Below are 14,920 nucleotides of genomic sequence, written 5' to 3'. Positions count from 1 at the left end.
GGGGGTGAGATGAAACAGCCACACACTGGTAAAGATCAAAGCTGGGTAACAATTTATATGTCTTACATTTTACGTAAGAAAAGAAAATTTAGAAGCCTTGCCTAACACAGCAACGGGGCGGCAGGGTCAAGGGAGCAGTGTACAGACATTCCTTGGGGCCTCTGGTCCTCCCACTGTCTACCCTCCACAAGGGCCTGCAGAACCTCTTGGAAATCCACTCAGGGGCTACATGAGGGGGGGCTGCCCCCGGGTGGAATGGAAGTGGCAGGCACGCCCCCCCAGCCCCCACGCCTACCTCGAGGTCGTCCGGGCAGCTCCTCTTGCTGTTGTTGTTATTTAGGTTTTCCCGGTTGAGCAGGTTATCGAGCTGGGCTGCCGGCTGCCCCCACCTCCTGGCTCCCAGGGCCTCCTCCCTTTGCATCTCCTCCGCCTGCGGCTCAGGCTCTGGTTTCTTCGTCACTTCCCTCTCGCAAAATCCCAGACCTTCTGGGGGGGGTCTGGCTGGCTGGGACACCTCTGCCAGCTGAGCAGCTTCCTCCAGCAGAGCGTCCCTCTCCAGATCCTCCAGGTGGACGGGGCCGCCCGTCTCGTCGCCTGGGGCCCGCAGCAGGGGGTCTGAGAGTCGCCGGAAACAGCAGGGCAGAGCAGCGCCCCCCAGGGCCCCGCTGCCTGGGAACTCAGGCAGGGGGGCGGTGGCGTCCAAGCAGGGCGGCGGGGCTTCCTGGGTGCTGTCCAGGGTCTCTGGCTGGAAGTCCCCGGGCCCCGCGGGGTCGTCCACAGGCTGCTGGAAGCAGCTGTCCTCGGTCTGCTGGCGCCACAGCTTGTTGTGCCGCTGTTTGCTGGGGGAAGGAGGGAGGAGGAAGATGAACTGAGGCCAGTGCCCAGAGGGTCCTTGGAAGAGGCTGGTGGGGCAGGGGAGCAGCCCAAGGCTTGGGTGGACGCCAGGGGCTCACCTGAGTGAAGCCTCTCTGGGATCATTTATCCCCAAGACATTCAAGGGTGACGGCAAAGGCCCTGGGACCCAAGTCATCGTGGCTCCCACAGGAGCGATCCGTGGATGGTCACGTAAACAGCTTTGTCACGTGATGAGGATGCTGCAGACACGGGGGTCTGGACCTGAAATCCCATCACGGCCCCAGTGCCCCAGCTCACTCACTGTGTTGAACCTGGTCACACCCCTGATGCTCAGTCTCTGTTCCCCCATCAGTCAAATAAGAAACTGTATCTTTTCCTACTGCCTATGTAGGGAAATAATGCAGATGAAAGCAGAGAGTTGGTAAAAAATTACACACATTCATGTGACCACATAAACACGTGATGCACCTGAATAAAACTGGGAAGATGCCAGAAAATCGGAAATATTTGTGTAGGTCAGAGAGATTACAGGTCAGTTTTTTTAAAAGTCTTATAGCACTATAGCATTATTTTTATATAACAATTTTTAAACATAAAGGGTTAAAAAAAAATAAGAGGCTCATAATGAAATAAGGTCAATGAGTCACCTCCATGAGCCTTAAGAGACTCACTGCCGTCATGGGGCCGAGGGTTAAGAGATATGAACGTAAAAGGCTGTGCAAACTATGGGCTTGCTCCTGTTTCCAGCCGTCTGCTCTGCGTGCGTGGGCTGGGCCGGGCCGGGCAGGCCCTCAGGTGGGGCTGGGATCCGAGGTCAAAACGCTGTGCTGCTGTGAACCTGGTCTGGAGAGCCCTGGCTGGGCTTCAGACCGCTGATGGCAGCAAGTGACTGAAGGGCTAAAGGAGCTGATGTGTCCATCCGCTCCCCCTCAGCCCTGCCTGCACATCTGTCCAGCTGCTCTCCAGCTGACAGTGAAGGAGTCCAGAGATGTCCAGAGCTATTCTCCAGACCCCTGGTTGCTTCCTCAGATGTGGCCAAGAAGCTGGTGGACTTAGCCTGTGGCCTCCCCATGGCACCGAGCAGAAACAGCTGTCAGGGAGGCTTTGAGCAGACTGAGCAGAAAGGAACAGGGAGAGTGAATGGATCCACCTGGGGTCACTGGGGACCCCCCCGTGGGGGCAGGATCACCCTGCATGGGATCCCCAGAGGCCGACAGGCCTGGGGAATGCTCCGCCTCCTTGGGCCGCCCTCTGGCTGTGTGACATGGGACACCTCAACCTCCAATGTCAGTTCCTGACTCCCCGTAAATGCGGGATCCTCTGTCCTTTGCAGACCTTTCTCATGGCGGGGTAGGTAGGTAGGTAGGTAGGTGGGTGGTGGTGGTGGTTAGAGAATTAAAAAGCAGCTATGTCATCACTGACCACGAGATGGGTCTATTAAAGCATCTGGATGGTGCTCGTGGAAATTTCACAACCCTATGAGGGGGTAGTGAAAATCGCTCAGCCATGTCTGATTCTTTACAATCCCATGGGCTGTAGCCTGCCAGGCTCCTCTGTCCATATGGCTTCTCCATGCAAGAATACTGGAGTGGGTGGCCGTTCCCTTCCTCAGGAGATCTTCTGAACCCAGGTCTCCCGCATTGCAGGTGGACTCTTTACCATCTGAGCCACCAGGGAAGCCCAAGAATACTGGAGTGGGTAATCTATCCCTTCTCCAGGGGCTCTTCCTAACCTAAGAAGTGAACTAGGGTCTCCTGCATTGCAGGCAGGTTCTTTACAAGCTGAGCCACCAGGGAAGAGGAGGAGGGGCAGGGGGAATGGGGTCAATTCTTAACTCAGGAGAGGAGACTGTGACCAGGGCAGATGGATGAGACAGGCCTGAGCTGCCAGCTTGGCGGTGGCAGGCCTGGGTCTGCCCCTGCGGTCCCTGGAGCTGCCCTGCGTTGAAACCTGGCACGGGGCTGGGCACAGAACAGATGCTTAGGAAACAGGGCAGCCCCGGGCTGAGCCGCACGTGGGAGTCCTGCCTTGGATCAGAAGCTGTGCCCTGCTCCCTCCAGCCGCAGAATAGCTTTCTGTGCGTGCCAACACAATCAACACAGATCCCTCCTGGAAACCACTAATCAAACCCCAAACAATAGCTGTTTTGCTCAGACGGGCTCCCCTCCACCCCTCCAACCCTGAGGCAGGATTTCTGGCTGTGGAAGCCAACCCTGGGCCGGACGGGAGCACGGCTGGGCAGCAGGGCTCTTGGAGCTCGGCTTTACCGGTCGGTTCTTCCCAGCTCATGGTCACCCACCTGGCATCCAGGATGCCTTCATACTCAGACAGCTGCCTCATAAAGCCCGCGTTGGGGCGCGTGATGCTGCGTTTCTGCTTCACGTAGTTGTAGGCTTTCTCCAGGGTCCAGCCGAATTCCTTCATCGCGTAGGCTATGACCGTGGAAGCCGAGCGGCTGACACCCATCTTGCAGTGGACTAGGCACTTGGAGCGGTTCCTCCTGCAGTGGCGGGGGCAGGGGGAGAGGGCACAAGCTGGTGCAACTGCATTCTCTCAGGCTCCATGAGACAGGTATTTTTAAAACAAAAAACCCCGAGGTTATCTCATTGCCCAAACCCTCCACGGTCCTGAGGGTTAGGTAGCAGGTGTCCACAGACCCTCAGAAGGAAATAACTTGGCTGCCAAATCGATTAGCACATAATGGGAAGTTGAGACGGAGCTCTCTGGCTGGGCCCAAGTTTGGCAGGGAGAGAGCTCCTGAATTAGGCCATCTCCAGCGAAGAAGCAGGAGTCTTCCCAGGTTGGCTAGGATGGGACGAGAGACCAGAGCCCCTTGGGCAGGAAGCAACCAGGCAGCAGCGAAAGGGGTTATCTGCAGAGCAGATGGAGACATGGAGTGGGTTACGGCAGAAAAATGGGGTCAGCGGACAGAAAGCTCCAGGGCCCTGGGAGAAAGAGCGCCTTTGCAGACAGGAAAGTCAAGGAGCCACCAGAGCAAGAAGCCAAAGAAACAGATGGGCCGATAGGCTTTTTCTGAGGAGACGGTATGGGTCCAGGCAAGGCAGACTTAACAGACATGGCAAGGCCAGGAACACTGTTGCTCTCGCTGCTGCTGCTCCAAAAAGGTGAGGGGGAACAGGCTGGGGTGGGGCGGGAGTGGGCACAGGCTGGGGAGGCCGCACCTGTGAGGGTTTATTTGTACAGGAGGTAGGGCGCCAGCCTGCCTGTTTACATTAGAAGCAGCCCACCTGTCAGGTAGAGACAGGCTCACTTCCTTTACCCCAGGCTTGAAATTCGTCCTCAGATCTCAGTTTGTTTTTTTTGGACTGCTGAAGTCTATGCCCCAGGAACCCAGGGGAACTAAGATTTGGTCCCACATCACGGAGCTTTGAGCTGGAGGGGTGCAAAGCAAAAGGGGTGGGGGTGTCTCTTGATAGCATCTCAAAAGAGTTGTTTCCTGCTGGTCCTACTTCAGGGAGACAGAGGTGTTCCTTGGGAGGGTAAGGTGAGGACAAGACAGGCTGACGCTGGAGACAGGCTTGATGGCACTGGGGGATGGGTGACCCCATCCTACGTGAACGGGAGTCCAGCAAACTCAGGTGGAGGCGGCCACGGCTCCAGGAACTTGCTCAAGTAGATGTCTGGGCAGATTCCTCCGGGGTAGCAGCCCCAAAGGTCCTCTGAGTCATGTCTGGCCCGCATGCCCCCTTCCCCTCCTCCAGCTCAGCAACTCCCCACAGGCAGAGCGCCTGAGAGTGTGCGCTTGATACAGAAGCCGTGCCTGGAGCCAGAGCTGATGATGAAATGGGGGTCAAATGGCACGGCAGGTGGGAGAGAAGGTGCTCATTTGGGGCCCCGGAGAAGATGAACGACTTGGCCCTACCGGTGCCTGGGGTCCTGTGCTCTACAACCAGAGGATCGTGATGCGCCGCTGGCTCCTCGAGCCAGGAGGTGGCTGTGTCTGGGGTCCCCATTAATGTCTGCCCACCCCGTGGCTGCCAGTCAGCTTCTTTCCCAGCCTGGTTTCTCTGGCTTCTCCGCCCACTTACTTTGCTTTGTTTATAAAATGGTACGCCTCGTTCCAGTGGGCGAGGAGGTCTGTGGTCTCTTCATCATAGACTCGGATGTTATGGTACGCAAATAAGCCAGGGAAAAAATTATCTATTTCTCTAGTGACGTTTAAAATATAGTCAACACTGCAATGAGAAAAAAAAAAGATAAAGAACATATTTGGAGAATCGGAACGAGGATTGACAAAAAACAGAGTAATAAAAAACTGCGCATGTAAAATTAGATAGTCAACGGGAATTTGCTGTCTGGCTCAGGAAACTCAAACAGGGGCTCTGTATCAACCTAGAGGGGTGGGATGGGGAGGGAGATGGGAGGGAGGTTCAAAAGGGAGGGGATATATGTATACCTATCGCTGATTCATGTTGAGTTTTCACAGAAAACAACAGAATTCTGTAAAGCAATTATCCTTCAAAAGAGATAATTAAAAAAAAGAAAGATAACACAAAAGGAAAAAAAACTGTGCAGAGAGAACATTAAATACACATTTATAAAAGATCTGTATTTTCATGGCAGAGTTTCATAGTGGGTTTTTTTGTTTGTTTGTTTGTTTGTTTTGAAAGTGAAAGTCTGTCGTTTAGTCATCTCCGATTCACTGCAATCCCCTGAACTGCCTGCCAGGTTCCTCTGTCTGTGGGATTCTCCAGGCAAGAATACTGGAGTGGGTTGCCATTCTGGTATCTTTTAAATGCCCTCTGTATGATGAGAATATATTATATTTATGATAAAAACAAATTTCTGCATTAAAAAACTTATAAAAAGAAAGTTTCATTCAAAGCATTGTCAAGCAATGTTAATTCTAGAAATTCATCATATATATTAAATAGATTTTTTAAGTCTCTTAAAGCTTCAAAATTCATAACTATTATGAGTATACAGAGGCTTAAAAAAAAACCCCAATGTCTCCACTTTTAAGTAGTTAAGCTGAATATATCCATCCATTATTTATGCCCTTGGGAACTGCCTTAAATCCTTTTTCAAACAAGACAGGCTATAAATAAATAAATAGTCTGGAGGGTTTGCTAACCCAGTTAACCCAGGGTCTATAGTTCTCTACTTAATACTCACATTCCTGGAAGACCAAAATAATTTCAGGAGTTTGAAAACACCTCAAATAGATCTCATGAGAGAATACTTATAAATGCTTTAGAAAAAAAAAGAGAAAAACCTTTAAAATCATTTATTTATTCCCAGCAAGATAAAGCATAGACAGGATCACCCTCCACTTCAAGATCCCTTTCTGTTGAAAGAACACATCTTAACCAGTAGCTCTGAAGATATATTTTAAGATTTGTTTAGTCTTGACTTTTAAATGCAGTAATTCAAGAATGCCATCATGTTAGACACACAGGATGGTGATTTTGTGGCTGTGTTGTTTTTTAAAAAGATGTCCAGACATTTGTTCTTAATGGTCTAGATTTATACATTTTTTTATTCCTGCTGCCGAGTGTTTCTCAGACTTAGGCATATGTTTCTGGCCAACGCTGAGTATCTAACTGCGGGTGTCAGGCTCAAAAGCACCACCTCAGATAGAACCGGGAGTGGTCCGGGGACCACTGCTGACTGGCTCACAGGTACCGGGATGCTCAGCATCCCTGCCAGGCGGTGGGGCAGTGGGAGGCGGCTCGTGGCCCTCCCAGCATCCAGGATGCCCTGTACAGTTCGAGGGTGGCTTAGAATCGTACTCCCTGACACCCACATTTCCAAACCCCAGTAACACCTAAAGCCCCTGAATCATTCAAGGAGGTGGCATTTCGAAGCACATCTGGTTTAGCTATGCCAATCAAGCAAGCCAGCGGCCGCTTTGGAAACAGGTGTAGGCAATTCCAGGCGGGCAGGTGGGCAGCAGCAGGGCTCGGCCTCGACGGGACGGCTGAGCTGAAGGTTTCTAAGCTGCCTGGAAGGACGAGGGAAGACAAGGGGAGCAGACTCACCCTGAGCCCTGCAGTTCCTCCAGGTTGGATGCATTCCATTCAGAGCCCTGGGGGACAGATCACACAGACCCCTGTGAGTGTTGCACGTCAGCTCAGGGCTGCCTGCGGGATGCGCGGTGCGCACCAGCCTTGATGGTGGTGCAGAATCTCGACAGCCCCTGGCCTCAGAGGAAGCCCACTGAAGGAGGCCAGTATCAAGGCAGGTGCCCTGAGAATTCGAGGCATCGTCGGGGAGAAGGGCAGGTCGAGGAAACCCTGCTCCCTCCCCCTTACCACTCCTTTTCCTAGGTCTCCGGCAGGGTCCTGGGCACCAGAAGCAGTGACCTCTGACCTCCCAGGCGGGAGAGGGCACTTCTACATGCCACTCACTGCAGGAAGGAATGGGTTTGCCTTTTCTGGGAAGTATTTGGCAATGTTAAAAAAGTTCCCACCCTCTGACCTAGAAATTCCACTTATAAAAGGCTACCCCGAGAAAACACCCAGAATTCACACAGGAATATACGTGCAGGGATATTTATGGTTATTTATAATAACAGATCAGTGGAAACCACCCCCAGGTTCAACAAGAAGAAATCAGTAACACAAATGATGATGGGTCCGTGTGACGGAGCCACTGAAATAAATCTTACTTTTGCAGGGTATTTAATGACACAGGGAAAGGCCGCATAGTGAAAAAGGGTTTTCTAAAGCAGGAATCAAAACTACAGAATCAACTAGTATGGTTCCTTTCCTTTTCTTTTTCTTTCTTTTTCAAGAAGTTATAAATGCATTAAAAAAAAAAAAAAAAAACAAAAAACAGAAGACAGAAAAACAAACATTCCAGAGTATTAACAGTGACTGCCTCCAAATTAGTGAAATTGAGAATGCTTTTTCTTCCTTAGACGTGTACTTCCTGGTAGGGATGCAGTCATGCAGTCATGTCCGACTCTCTGCGACCCCCTGAACTGTACCTGACGGGCTCCTCTGTGCGTGGGATTTCCCGCCAAGGATTCTGGAGTGGACTGCCGCTCCAGGGGCTCTTCCCAAGCCAGGGGTCAAACCCACAGCCCCTGCACTGCAGCTAGACTCTTTACTGCTGAGCCATCAGGGAAGCCCTTTATATTTCCTAACCCTCTATATCATGTTTGTGTTCTTCTTCCCAGCCACTCTGTGCAGCATACAGGATCTTAGCTCCGTAACCTGGGACTGAACCCAAGGTCCCTGCATTGGGAGCTCAGACTTCCCTGGACCGTCAGGGAAGTCACACACGTTGTAACTTCATATTTTAAAAATGTTTTTTACAAACATTTCCAAGGAAGCAAAGAAAAAAAAAACCAGATAAAAACAGCACTTCGCTCTTAGGGAATGCGATGGACACAGTCACAAGAGCAGCAGCACCCTCGTGGTCTCCCTATAAACTTCCCTTCCCGAGAGGGGGGCCCCTCTGGAGGCCACGGCCCCAACGGAGCTGCCAGTGTGTGGGCAACTAGCTGGATTTTTCATACTGGAGGGAGAGGCTCAAATATAAAAATTCCTTTGGTATCTCTCATGGAAAAAGTGACATAAAGCACCGAGCCACACCGAAAAAAATAACGCGAGCTCCACTAGGGCTGTGACTATCCCCTTGCCGAGATCACCACCTAGTGGAGAGGCCAGCTGAGGCACCTCTGGCTGTCTGTCCACCAGGGAAGATAATCCACTCCGCAGGGAGAAGAGTAGAGACAGGGCTGCTTTCAACATTCGGGCTTCAAATCCACACACTTATAACCAGTTTACATACATACTACATTAAATATTTATAGATCGGTGTTATAGATCAATATATAAAAACACGTTAAACATATATATACTCTGTTAAGTATATATCACGACATACACATTTGGGGAACTACTGGTTACTTCCTACAGGCAGAAAACAGTCGGTCACGCCTTCAGCAGCCAATATGCTCTCTCAACTTTCCCAAGGAAGTGACTTCTGCTCTGACCAGGGGTATCACTTACGAGCGCCTGCAGACACTACACTCGGTGCTTTAAACACACACGAACTGAAGCTTCGTAAAGGTCCACTGAGCTACGTGGGTGCCTGCTCAGTCACTCAGGGTGACTCTGTGACTGCGACCCCATGGACTGTAGCCTGCCAGGCTCCTCTGTTCTTAGGATTTCCCAGGCAAGAATACCAGAGTGGGTTGCCATTTCCTCCTCCAGGGGATCTTCCCGACCTAGGGATGAAACCCTCGTCTCCTGAATCACCACTGAGCCGCCTGGGGAGGCCCTTCTGCCCTGAGGTATAGGATGAAGGAAAACTGAGGCCAAAAGGGTTGCTCCCAGGCACCCAGCTGCTCAGGCTGTGGAACCAGAACCTGCTTGCGGTTGGCAGGGGTGGGGGAGGGGGGGTGGTTTCCAGTCTGCATCATGCCCTGCGGACCCCTCGCTGTAGGAACGTGCCTTCCTCTACGGTCCCCCTGACTCTGAAAACATGCCGGTTGCCTTCTATGGAGATGGACAGCTTTATGAAAATCGGAGCGAAAGACGGGGCGGAGGGAGCGATGGATGTGCAGACCCCACCGGCGTGTCAGCAGGGTCTGCTCCCTCCAGGGGCTCTGGGAGCAGGGCCGGGCCACGTGTGCACCAGCGGGGAGGGTGGGGCAATGCTGCCGCCTCTGCCTTTTCTCACGTCTCGGGTCGTCTAGGCCTAATTTTGGGGTTAGGCACGTGTGCTCCCTGCGGTAACTGGGCTTTTTTTTTCCAGCCTGCAGACCATTTGGAGGGGTTTTCTGGTAGTGACCGAGGAAGGCGGGAAGGTGGTGTGTGTCTGAAAAGGGCAGCCAGCCTCTGACACCAGAGAGCTCTTCAGACAACTCCCCGCAGCTCAGCTGGGAGCCTCAGCTCCAACGTCTGGCTCGGTAAGCAAACCAGTAGGCTGCAGGCCAGAGAAAAGGGTCAAGAGGGGAGTTCCCGTAAAAGTCAGGACGGAGGCTCCAGGAACTCAAGTTTCTCCCCCTCTCATGACTTGCTGCAAACTCTAAACAAATCCCGGTCTGATTTACATCCCCTGCCCCGAGCCAGGCCCCGCCGGGCGCTGTGCCTCTTACGAGATAAAGATGGTCGAAGATGAGAGACGGCTTGTCCATCTGTCCCAAGATAAGGAGCATCTCGTTGTCTATGAATTCCTTGAATTCTTTCAGGTTACAGTTCATCTGTTTCTCTAATTCATTACGAATCTGCAGAGTAGCAAATATTAGGAGGGCTTAAAAAAACAAAAAAACCCCACAACAAACCAGTTCCTTCAAAGAAGTAAAGTCACGACATGAACTATGCTGCTGCTGCTGTTCAGTCTCAGTCGTGTCTGACTCTTTGCAACCCCCTGATCTGCAGCCCCTCAGGCTCCTCTGTCCATGGGATTTCCCAGGCAAGAATACAGAGTGGGTTGCCATTTCCTTCTCTAAAGGATCTTCCTGACCCTGGCATCGAACCCGTGTTTTCTGCATTGGCAGGCGGATTTGTTACCTCTGAGCATCCTGAGAAGCCCAACTGTGGCTGTTTTCAAAAGAAGTATTTGGGGGCTTTTTTCAAGAGTCATCACATATGCATTTAGACATAGTGAACACATGCGTGGGTGGCAGGAATACAGGCTGCTGCTGCTGCTAAGTCACTTTAGTTGTGTCCGACCCTGTGTGACCCCAGTAGACACCAGCCCACCAGGCTCCCCCATCCCTGGGATTCTCCAGGCAAGAACACTGGAGTGGGTACAGGCTACTCGGCCTCAAAGTGACTCTGACTGGGGGATGTTTATTATTTCAAACAAGGAATCTGATTCCCTGGAATCTTTTCTACTGAGTTGAAAGCACTTAATGCTTTTCCAATGCTCAAATCTATCACCATGAAAACATAAGATCAGTTTCATCTCACTTTGCAAGATACCATGATGGGCTTCATTATGTGTTATTTCATAAGAAGACTGTTTTGTACACCGTCAACCTGCTACTGAATGCAGCTGTTACTTAATTCACAGCATTCCGTGGACAAAAAGCAACAGAAAGAAGAAAACAAGTGATCCAGAAAAATGTTAAAGGGTGGTTTCATCTGGCTTTGGAAGGAGTTTTTTTTACACGTGCTAATTCGTAAACAGATCACGTGTGACTTTTTTACAATGGCAGCTTCAACCTCTCGGCTCTACTCAACCAGAAGCAGGGACACCCGCGACCTCAGCCTGCCCAGCAGGGATGCACTCTTACTTCTTTGGACGTCACATTCTCCAGGTCTTGACTCATCATGATGCTCCGGAGTTTGGCTTTGATGAGACGCTCCGTCCTCTCCCCTTCGGTCGGCCTGGGGAGAAGCCATGTTTAGGGACGTGCAGAACTGAAGAGGCCTGCGGTCGGCGTTCACAGAAACCCCAGCTGCGCCTGGGCGGCACAGGGCACAGCTCGGGCACGTTCTCAGTGAGAAGGGGAGAGGGGAAGGGACGTCCCCTGAGGATGCAAATGGTGGTGGTGAGGCACCCTCACTCCTCGTGCGGGTCTGCAGAGCCCCAGACTCTCAGGGCTGGAGGCTGGAATTCCCAGGGCCCTCAGGCAGCCCGTGGCCCAGCTGCAAACGGCTCCTGTTAGCTCCTTACACATTTAAACGGAACCAACATCTGCGAGCCTCCCTGCATCTTCTACAGGCCATCCTGATCCTGGGGCCACACGGACTGACCAGGACAATCCTTCTCGCACATGACGCGCCTTCATTATACTCGAAGGCACATATTCTCGCCAATGTTCTGGTAATTTCTTGGAGGCCTCATACACATGGCTTCTGATCCTCCCCACATTTGCAGGGCTCCCCTCCATCTACAGCTCTCCTACATGCGATGTCCCTGAGGAACAGGACACTCAGGACGAGGATCTTACCAGGAGAGAAGGGGCGAGTGCCTCCCTCCTCCCGGGACTGGAGCTGACCGAGTGTGGCCTCGGGGCACACGGGGGCACCTCTGCCCTCCCTCCTCCTGGGACTGGAGCTGACCGAGTGTGGCCTCGGGGCACGCGGGGGCACCTCTGCCCTCCCTCCTTCTGGGACTGGAGCTGACCGAGTGTGGCCTCGGGGCACACGGGGGCACCTCTGCCCTCCCTCCTCCTGGGACTGGAGCTGACCGAGTGTGGCCTCGGGGCGCGCGGGGGCACCTCTGCCCTCCCTCCTTCTGGGACTGGAGCTGACCGAGTGTGGCCTCGGGACGCGCGGGGGCACCTCTGCCCTCCCTCCTCCTGGGACTGGAGCTGACCGAGTGTGGCCTCAGGGCGCGCGGGGGCACCTCTGTGGCCTCTGAGAGGTGACCCGGGCCTGCTTGCACGCAGTCGTGTTTCAGGACCCGAGGAACCAGACGTTACATTCATCTTATAAACTTATTCACTCTTACAAGCAGAGGAAGAGGCTTTGTAAACCCCGTCTGTGGCCCTGGGGAAGAGGCTGGAGCACTGGCACAGGGAGCCTGACGAACAGTTATGGAGCCGCTCCCCAGAAATGCATTCACACCTGAATTCGTCTATAAAGGAGGAAGTGGAAATCACAGATCCTCCCCCAGCCAAAGACAACCCCCGGGGGCTGCAGGTCAGGAACCCCTGCCTGTGGGGCTGGTTCTGGGACATGACGGGGCTGGGATGCTATGCAGGCCAGGGTCCGGGGGTCGGGTACTCACTTGTCTGCGAACAGGGCGGGGGAGTCGGGCCGCGTGGACTCGAGGTCCTGCATGGCGTTCCACTCGTTGATGCAGCTCTGCTCGGAGCCGATGCAGCTCTCATAGTAGGAGGCCCAGAGCAGCGCCACGCCCCCTGGGAAGTAGTTGTGCCGCCGCGCCACCTCGCAGGCCTTGTGCAGGACCTGCAGGGCAGACCTGGGGCCAGGGGAGGGGGAGAGGGTCAGGGACAGGAGACCCGAGGGGCCGCACGGCCGCCAGGCACCTCTGCGGGCCTCCAGGACACGGGGCGGCGACCCTGAGGGCCGAAACAGCACCTGCCATCAGCCCCCAGGAGGGAACTACAAAGCTTCCTAACTCGCCCAGTCGGGCAGCCTCCCAGGTCACGTTCCATCCGCGGCTGGGCTCCCAAGGATGGATTCACTGCTGAGGCTGCGGTTACCTTGAAGGTAGGGACCCCAGTTTAGCAGAGCAGTTGGAAGGAAAGTTTCCTCAACACGCGGCACAGAGGCCTGGTTGTGTCCTCAGTCAATTTTCAGCTCCCTCTCATCAATGTCAGAATAGCTTTGATGCTCAGATTTCCTAGGGAAATGAGTTCTAGAAACTAATTTTAATATGAGAACTGCAGAAGAGATTTGCGAAGGCAGAGTGGGGTGGAAGAAATGAAACTGCAGATGCATATGATAGCAGCCAATTTACTTATCCTTTTCCTACTTCTTTTTACAAAAATATCTGCTGAGTATTTCTCAGTGAATGGGGTGAATCAGGTATCAATGAAGGGTGGACGAACGAGGCCTTGGATGGAAAAATTATCAGAGAATGAAAGGCTACAGTGTAAGACAGTGTGTCGAGGGCGTCCCTTAAAAGACTGGACACAGAATTACCACATGATCTAGAGATTCCACTCCCAGGTACCTTCCCCAAAGAACTGAAATCAGGGATCCAGCAGATAACTTGTCCGCCACAGGTCACAGCAGCTCTATTCATAGCCGCCAAAAGGAGAAGTAACCCAAATGTCCATTAAGAGACGAACAGATAAACAAAAGCAGTATATCCATATAATAAACTTACTGTTTAGCCTTAAAAAGGAATGAAGTACTGCAACATGGATGAACCCTGAAAGCATCGTGCTAGGTGCAAGAAGCCAGACACAAAAGGACGGATGCTGTATGATCCCACTTCCATGAGGGACCCAGAACAGGCAAAGTCATAGAGAGAGCGAAAAATAGAGGCTACCAGGCTCTGAGAGAGGGGGCAATGGGGAATTAACGTTTAATAAACTCAGAGCTTCTGTTTCAAGTGATGAAAAAGTTCTGGAAATGGACAGTGATGATGGTGGACAACACTAAATGTACTTAATGTCACTGAACTGCAACCTTTAAAAATGCTTAAGGGACTTCCCTGGCGGTCCAGTGGTTAAGACTCCGAGCTCCCAGTGCAAAGGGTGTGGGTTCAACACCCCGGTTGGGGAACTGAGATCCCACATACTGACTGCACAGAGTGGCCAAAAAAAAAAAAAAAGCTTAAAATGGTAAATTTTATGTTACATGTACTTTGCCACACACATAAAATAAACATACCTAAATGTGCTTCTAAGGAGATGGGGTTTTTTAATTCGTGCTGTCAGCTAGGAAAATATTTGTGAGGAGTTAAAAGCCCCTGAAACCACACTTACCACATGGCCTGGACGGACACAGGCTTGAAGACATGCATCCTCCCGGCGGTGCTGACGCTGAATCCACTGAGAATGAAAAACAAAGACGGCGTGGTGAGAAGGCGGAGCCCCAACCACATCACTGCCAGGTGCTGGGGGACACCCTGAGGACAAGTCTGTCTCATACTGTCTGATGAGGGACCATAGACCACAGAGACAAGGGCAAACGCAGAAAAAAAGAGAGAGAGAGATAGGTTCTCAGATCCAGAAGACTGGCTTTTAACCCAGCAATGCAAAGTCAGCCAAAAACTGAAAACCCAGCAAAGGGCAACCCCAGCACTGGACACTCTCGCTTCACTTGCCCACCCTGCTCCCCCACTTCTGGCCCCACACTCACTATCTAGGTGTTTTTTTTTCATTAGGGTCTTAGTTGCAGGCATGTGGGATCTTGTTCTCTGACTAGGGATCAAACCAGGGGCTCTCTGCATTGGGAGCTTGGAGTCACAGCCACTGGACCATCAGGGAAGTCCCCATCAATGTTTTTTAGAGTTGCGTAAGAAACACATTAATGAAAGATAAAAGTTTAAAAGGGAAATATATATGGTAATTCCCTGGAGGTTCAATGGCTAAGACTCCTTGCTTTCATTACAGGAGGCACAGGTTCGATCCCTGGTTGAGGAACTAAGATCTTGTAAGCTGCACGGCAGTGCCAAAAATTTTTTAAAAAGTAAACAAATAAAAATTTTTAAAAATTAG

General features: G+C 52.0%; 2 protein-coding genes across 2 annotated transcripts in view; both read right to left on the bottom strand.

Moving 5' to 3' along the window:
- SSH1 (slingshot protein phosphatase 1) overlaps positions 1-14,920 on the bottom strand; it is a 56,616-nt gene that overhangs the window by 7,284 nt on the left and 34,412 nt on the right. Inside the window, exons 7-14 of the mRNA XM_055550722.1 lie at positions 14,186-14,251; positions 12,514-12,708; positions 11,072-11,165; positions 9,929-10,057; positions 6,858-6,904; positions 4,905-5,051; positions 3,155-3,355; positions 296-839 (exon numbers count right to left, since the gene is read on the bottom strand). Of these exons, the coding sequence (XP_055406697.1) occupies positions 296-839; positions 3,155-3,355; positions 4,905-5,051; positions 6,858-6,904; positions 9,929-10,057; positions 11,072-11,165; positions 12,514-12,708; positions 14,186-14,251 (1,423 nt within the window). The remainder of the gene's footprint in view (positions 1-295; positions 840-3,154; positions 3,356-4,904; positions 5,052-6,857; positions 6,905-9,928; positions 10,058-11,071; positions 11,166-12,513; positions 12,709-14,185; positions 14,252-14,920) is intronic.
- CORO1C (coronin 1C) overlaps positions 1-14,920 on the bottom strand; it is a 141,277-nt gene that overhangs the window by 111,999 nt on the left and 14,358 nt on the right. The gene's annotated exons all lie outside the window — the stretch shown is intronic.

Source organism: Bubalus kerabau, chromosome 16 (assembly GCF_029407905.1).
Source record: "Bubalus kerabau isolate K-KA32 ecotype Philippines breed swamp buffalo chromosome 16, PCC_UOA_SB_1v2, whole genome shotgun sequence".
In the NCBI taxonomy this organism is placed as follows: Eukaryota; Metazoa; Chordata; class Mammalia; order Artiodactyla; family Bovidae; genus Bubalus; species Bubalus kerabau.
The sequence above is the reverse complement of the archived record's forward strand: the minus strand, read 5'-3'. Positions and strand labels throughout refer to the sequence as shown.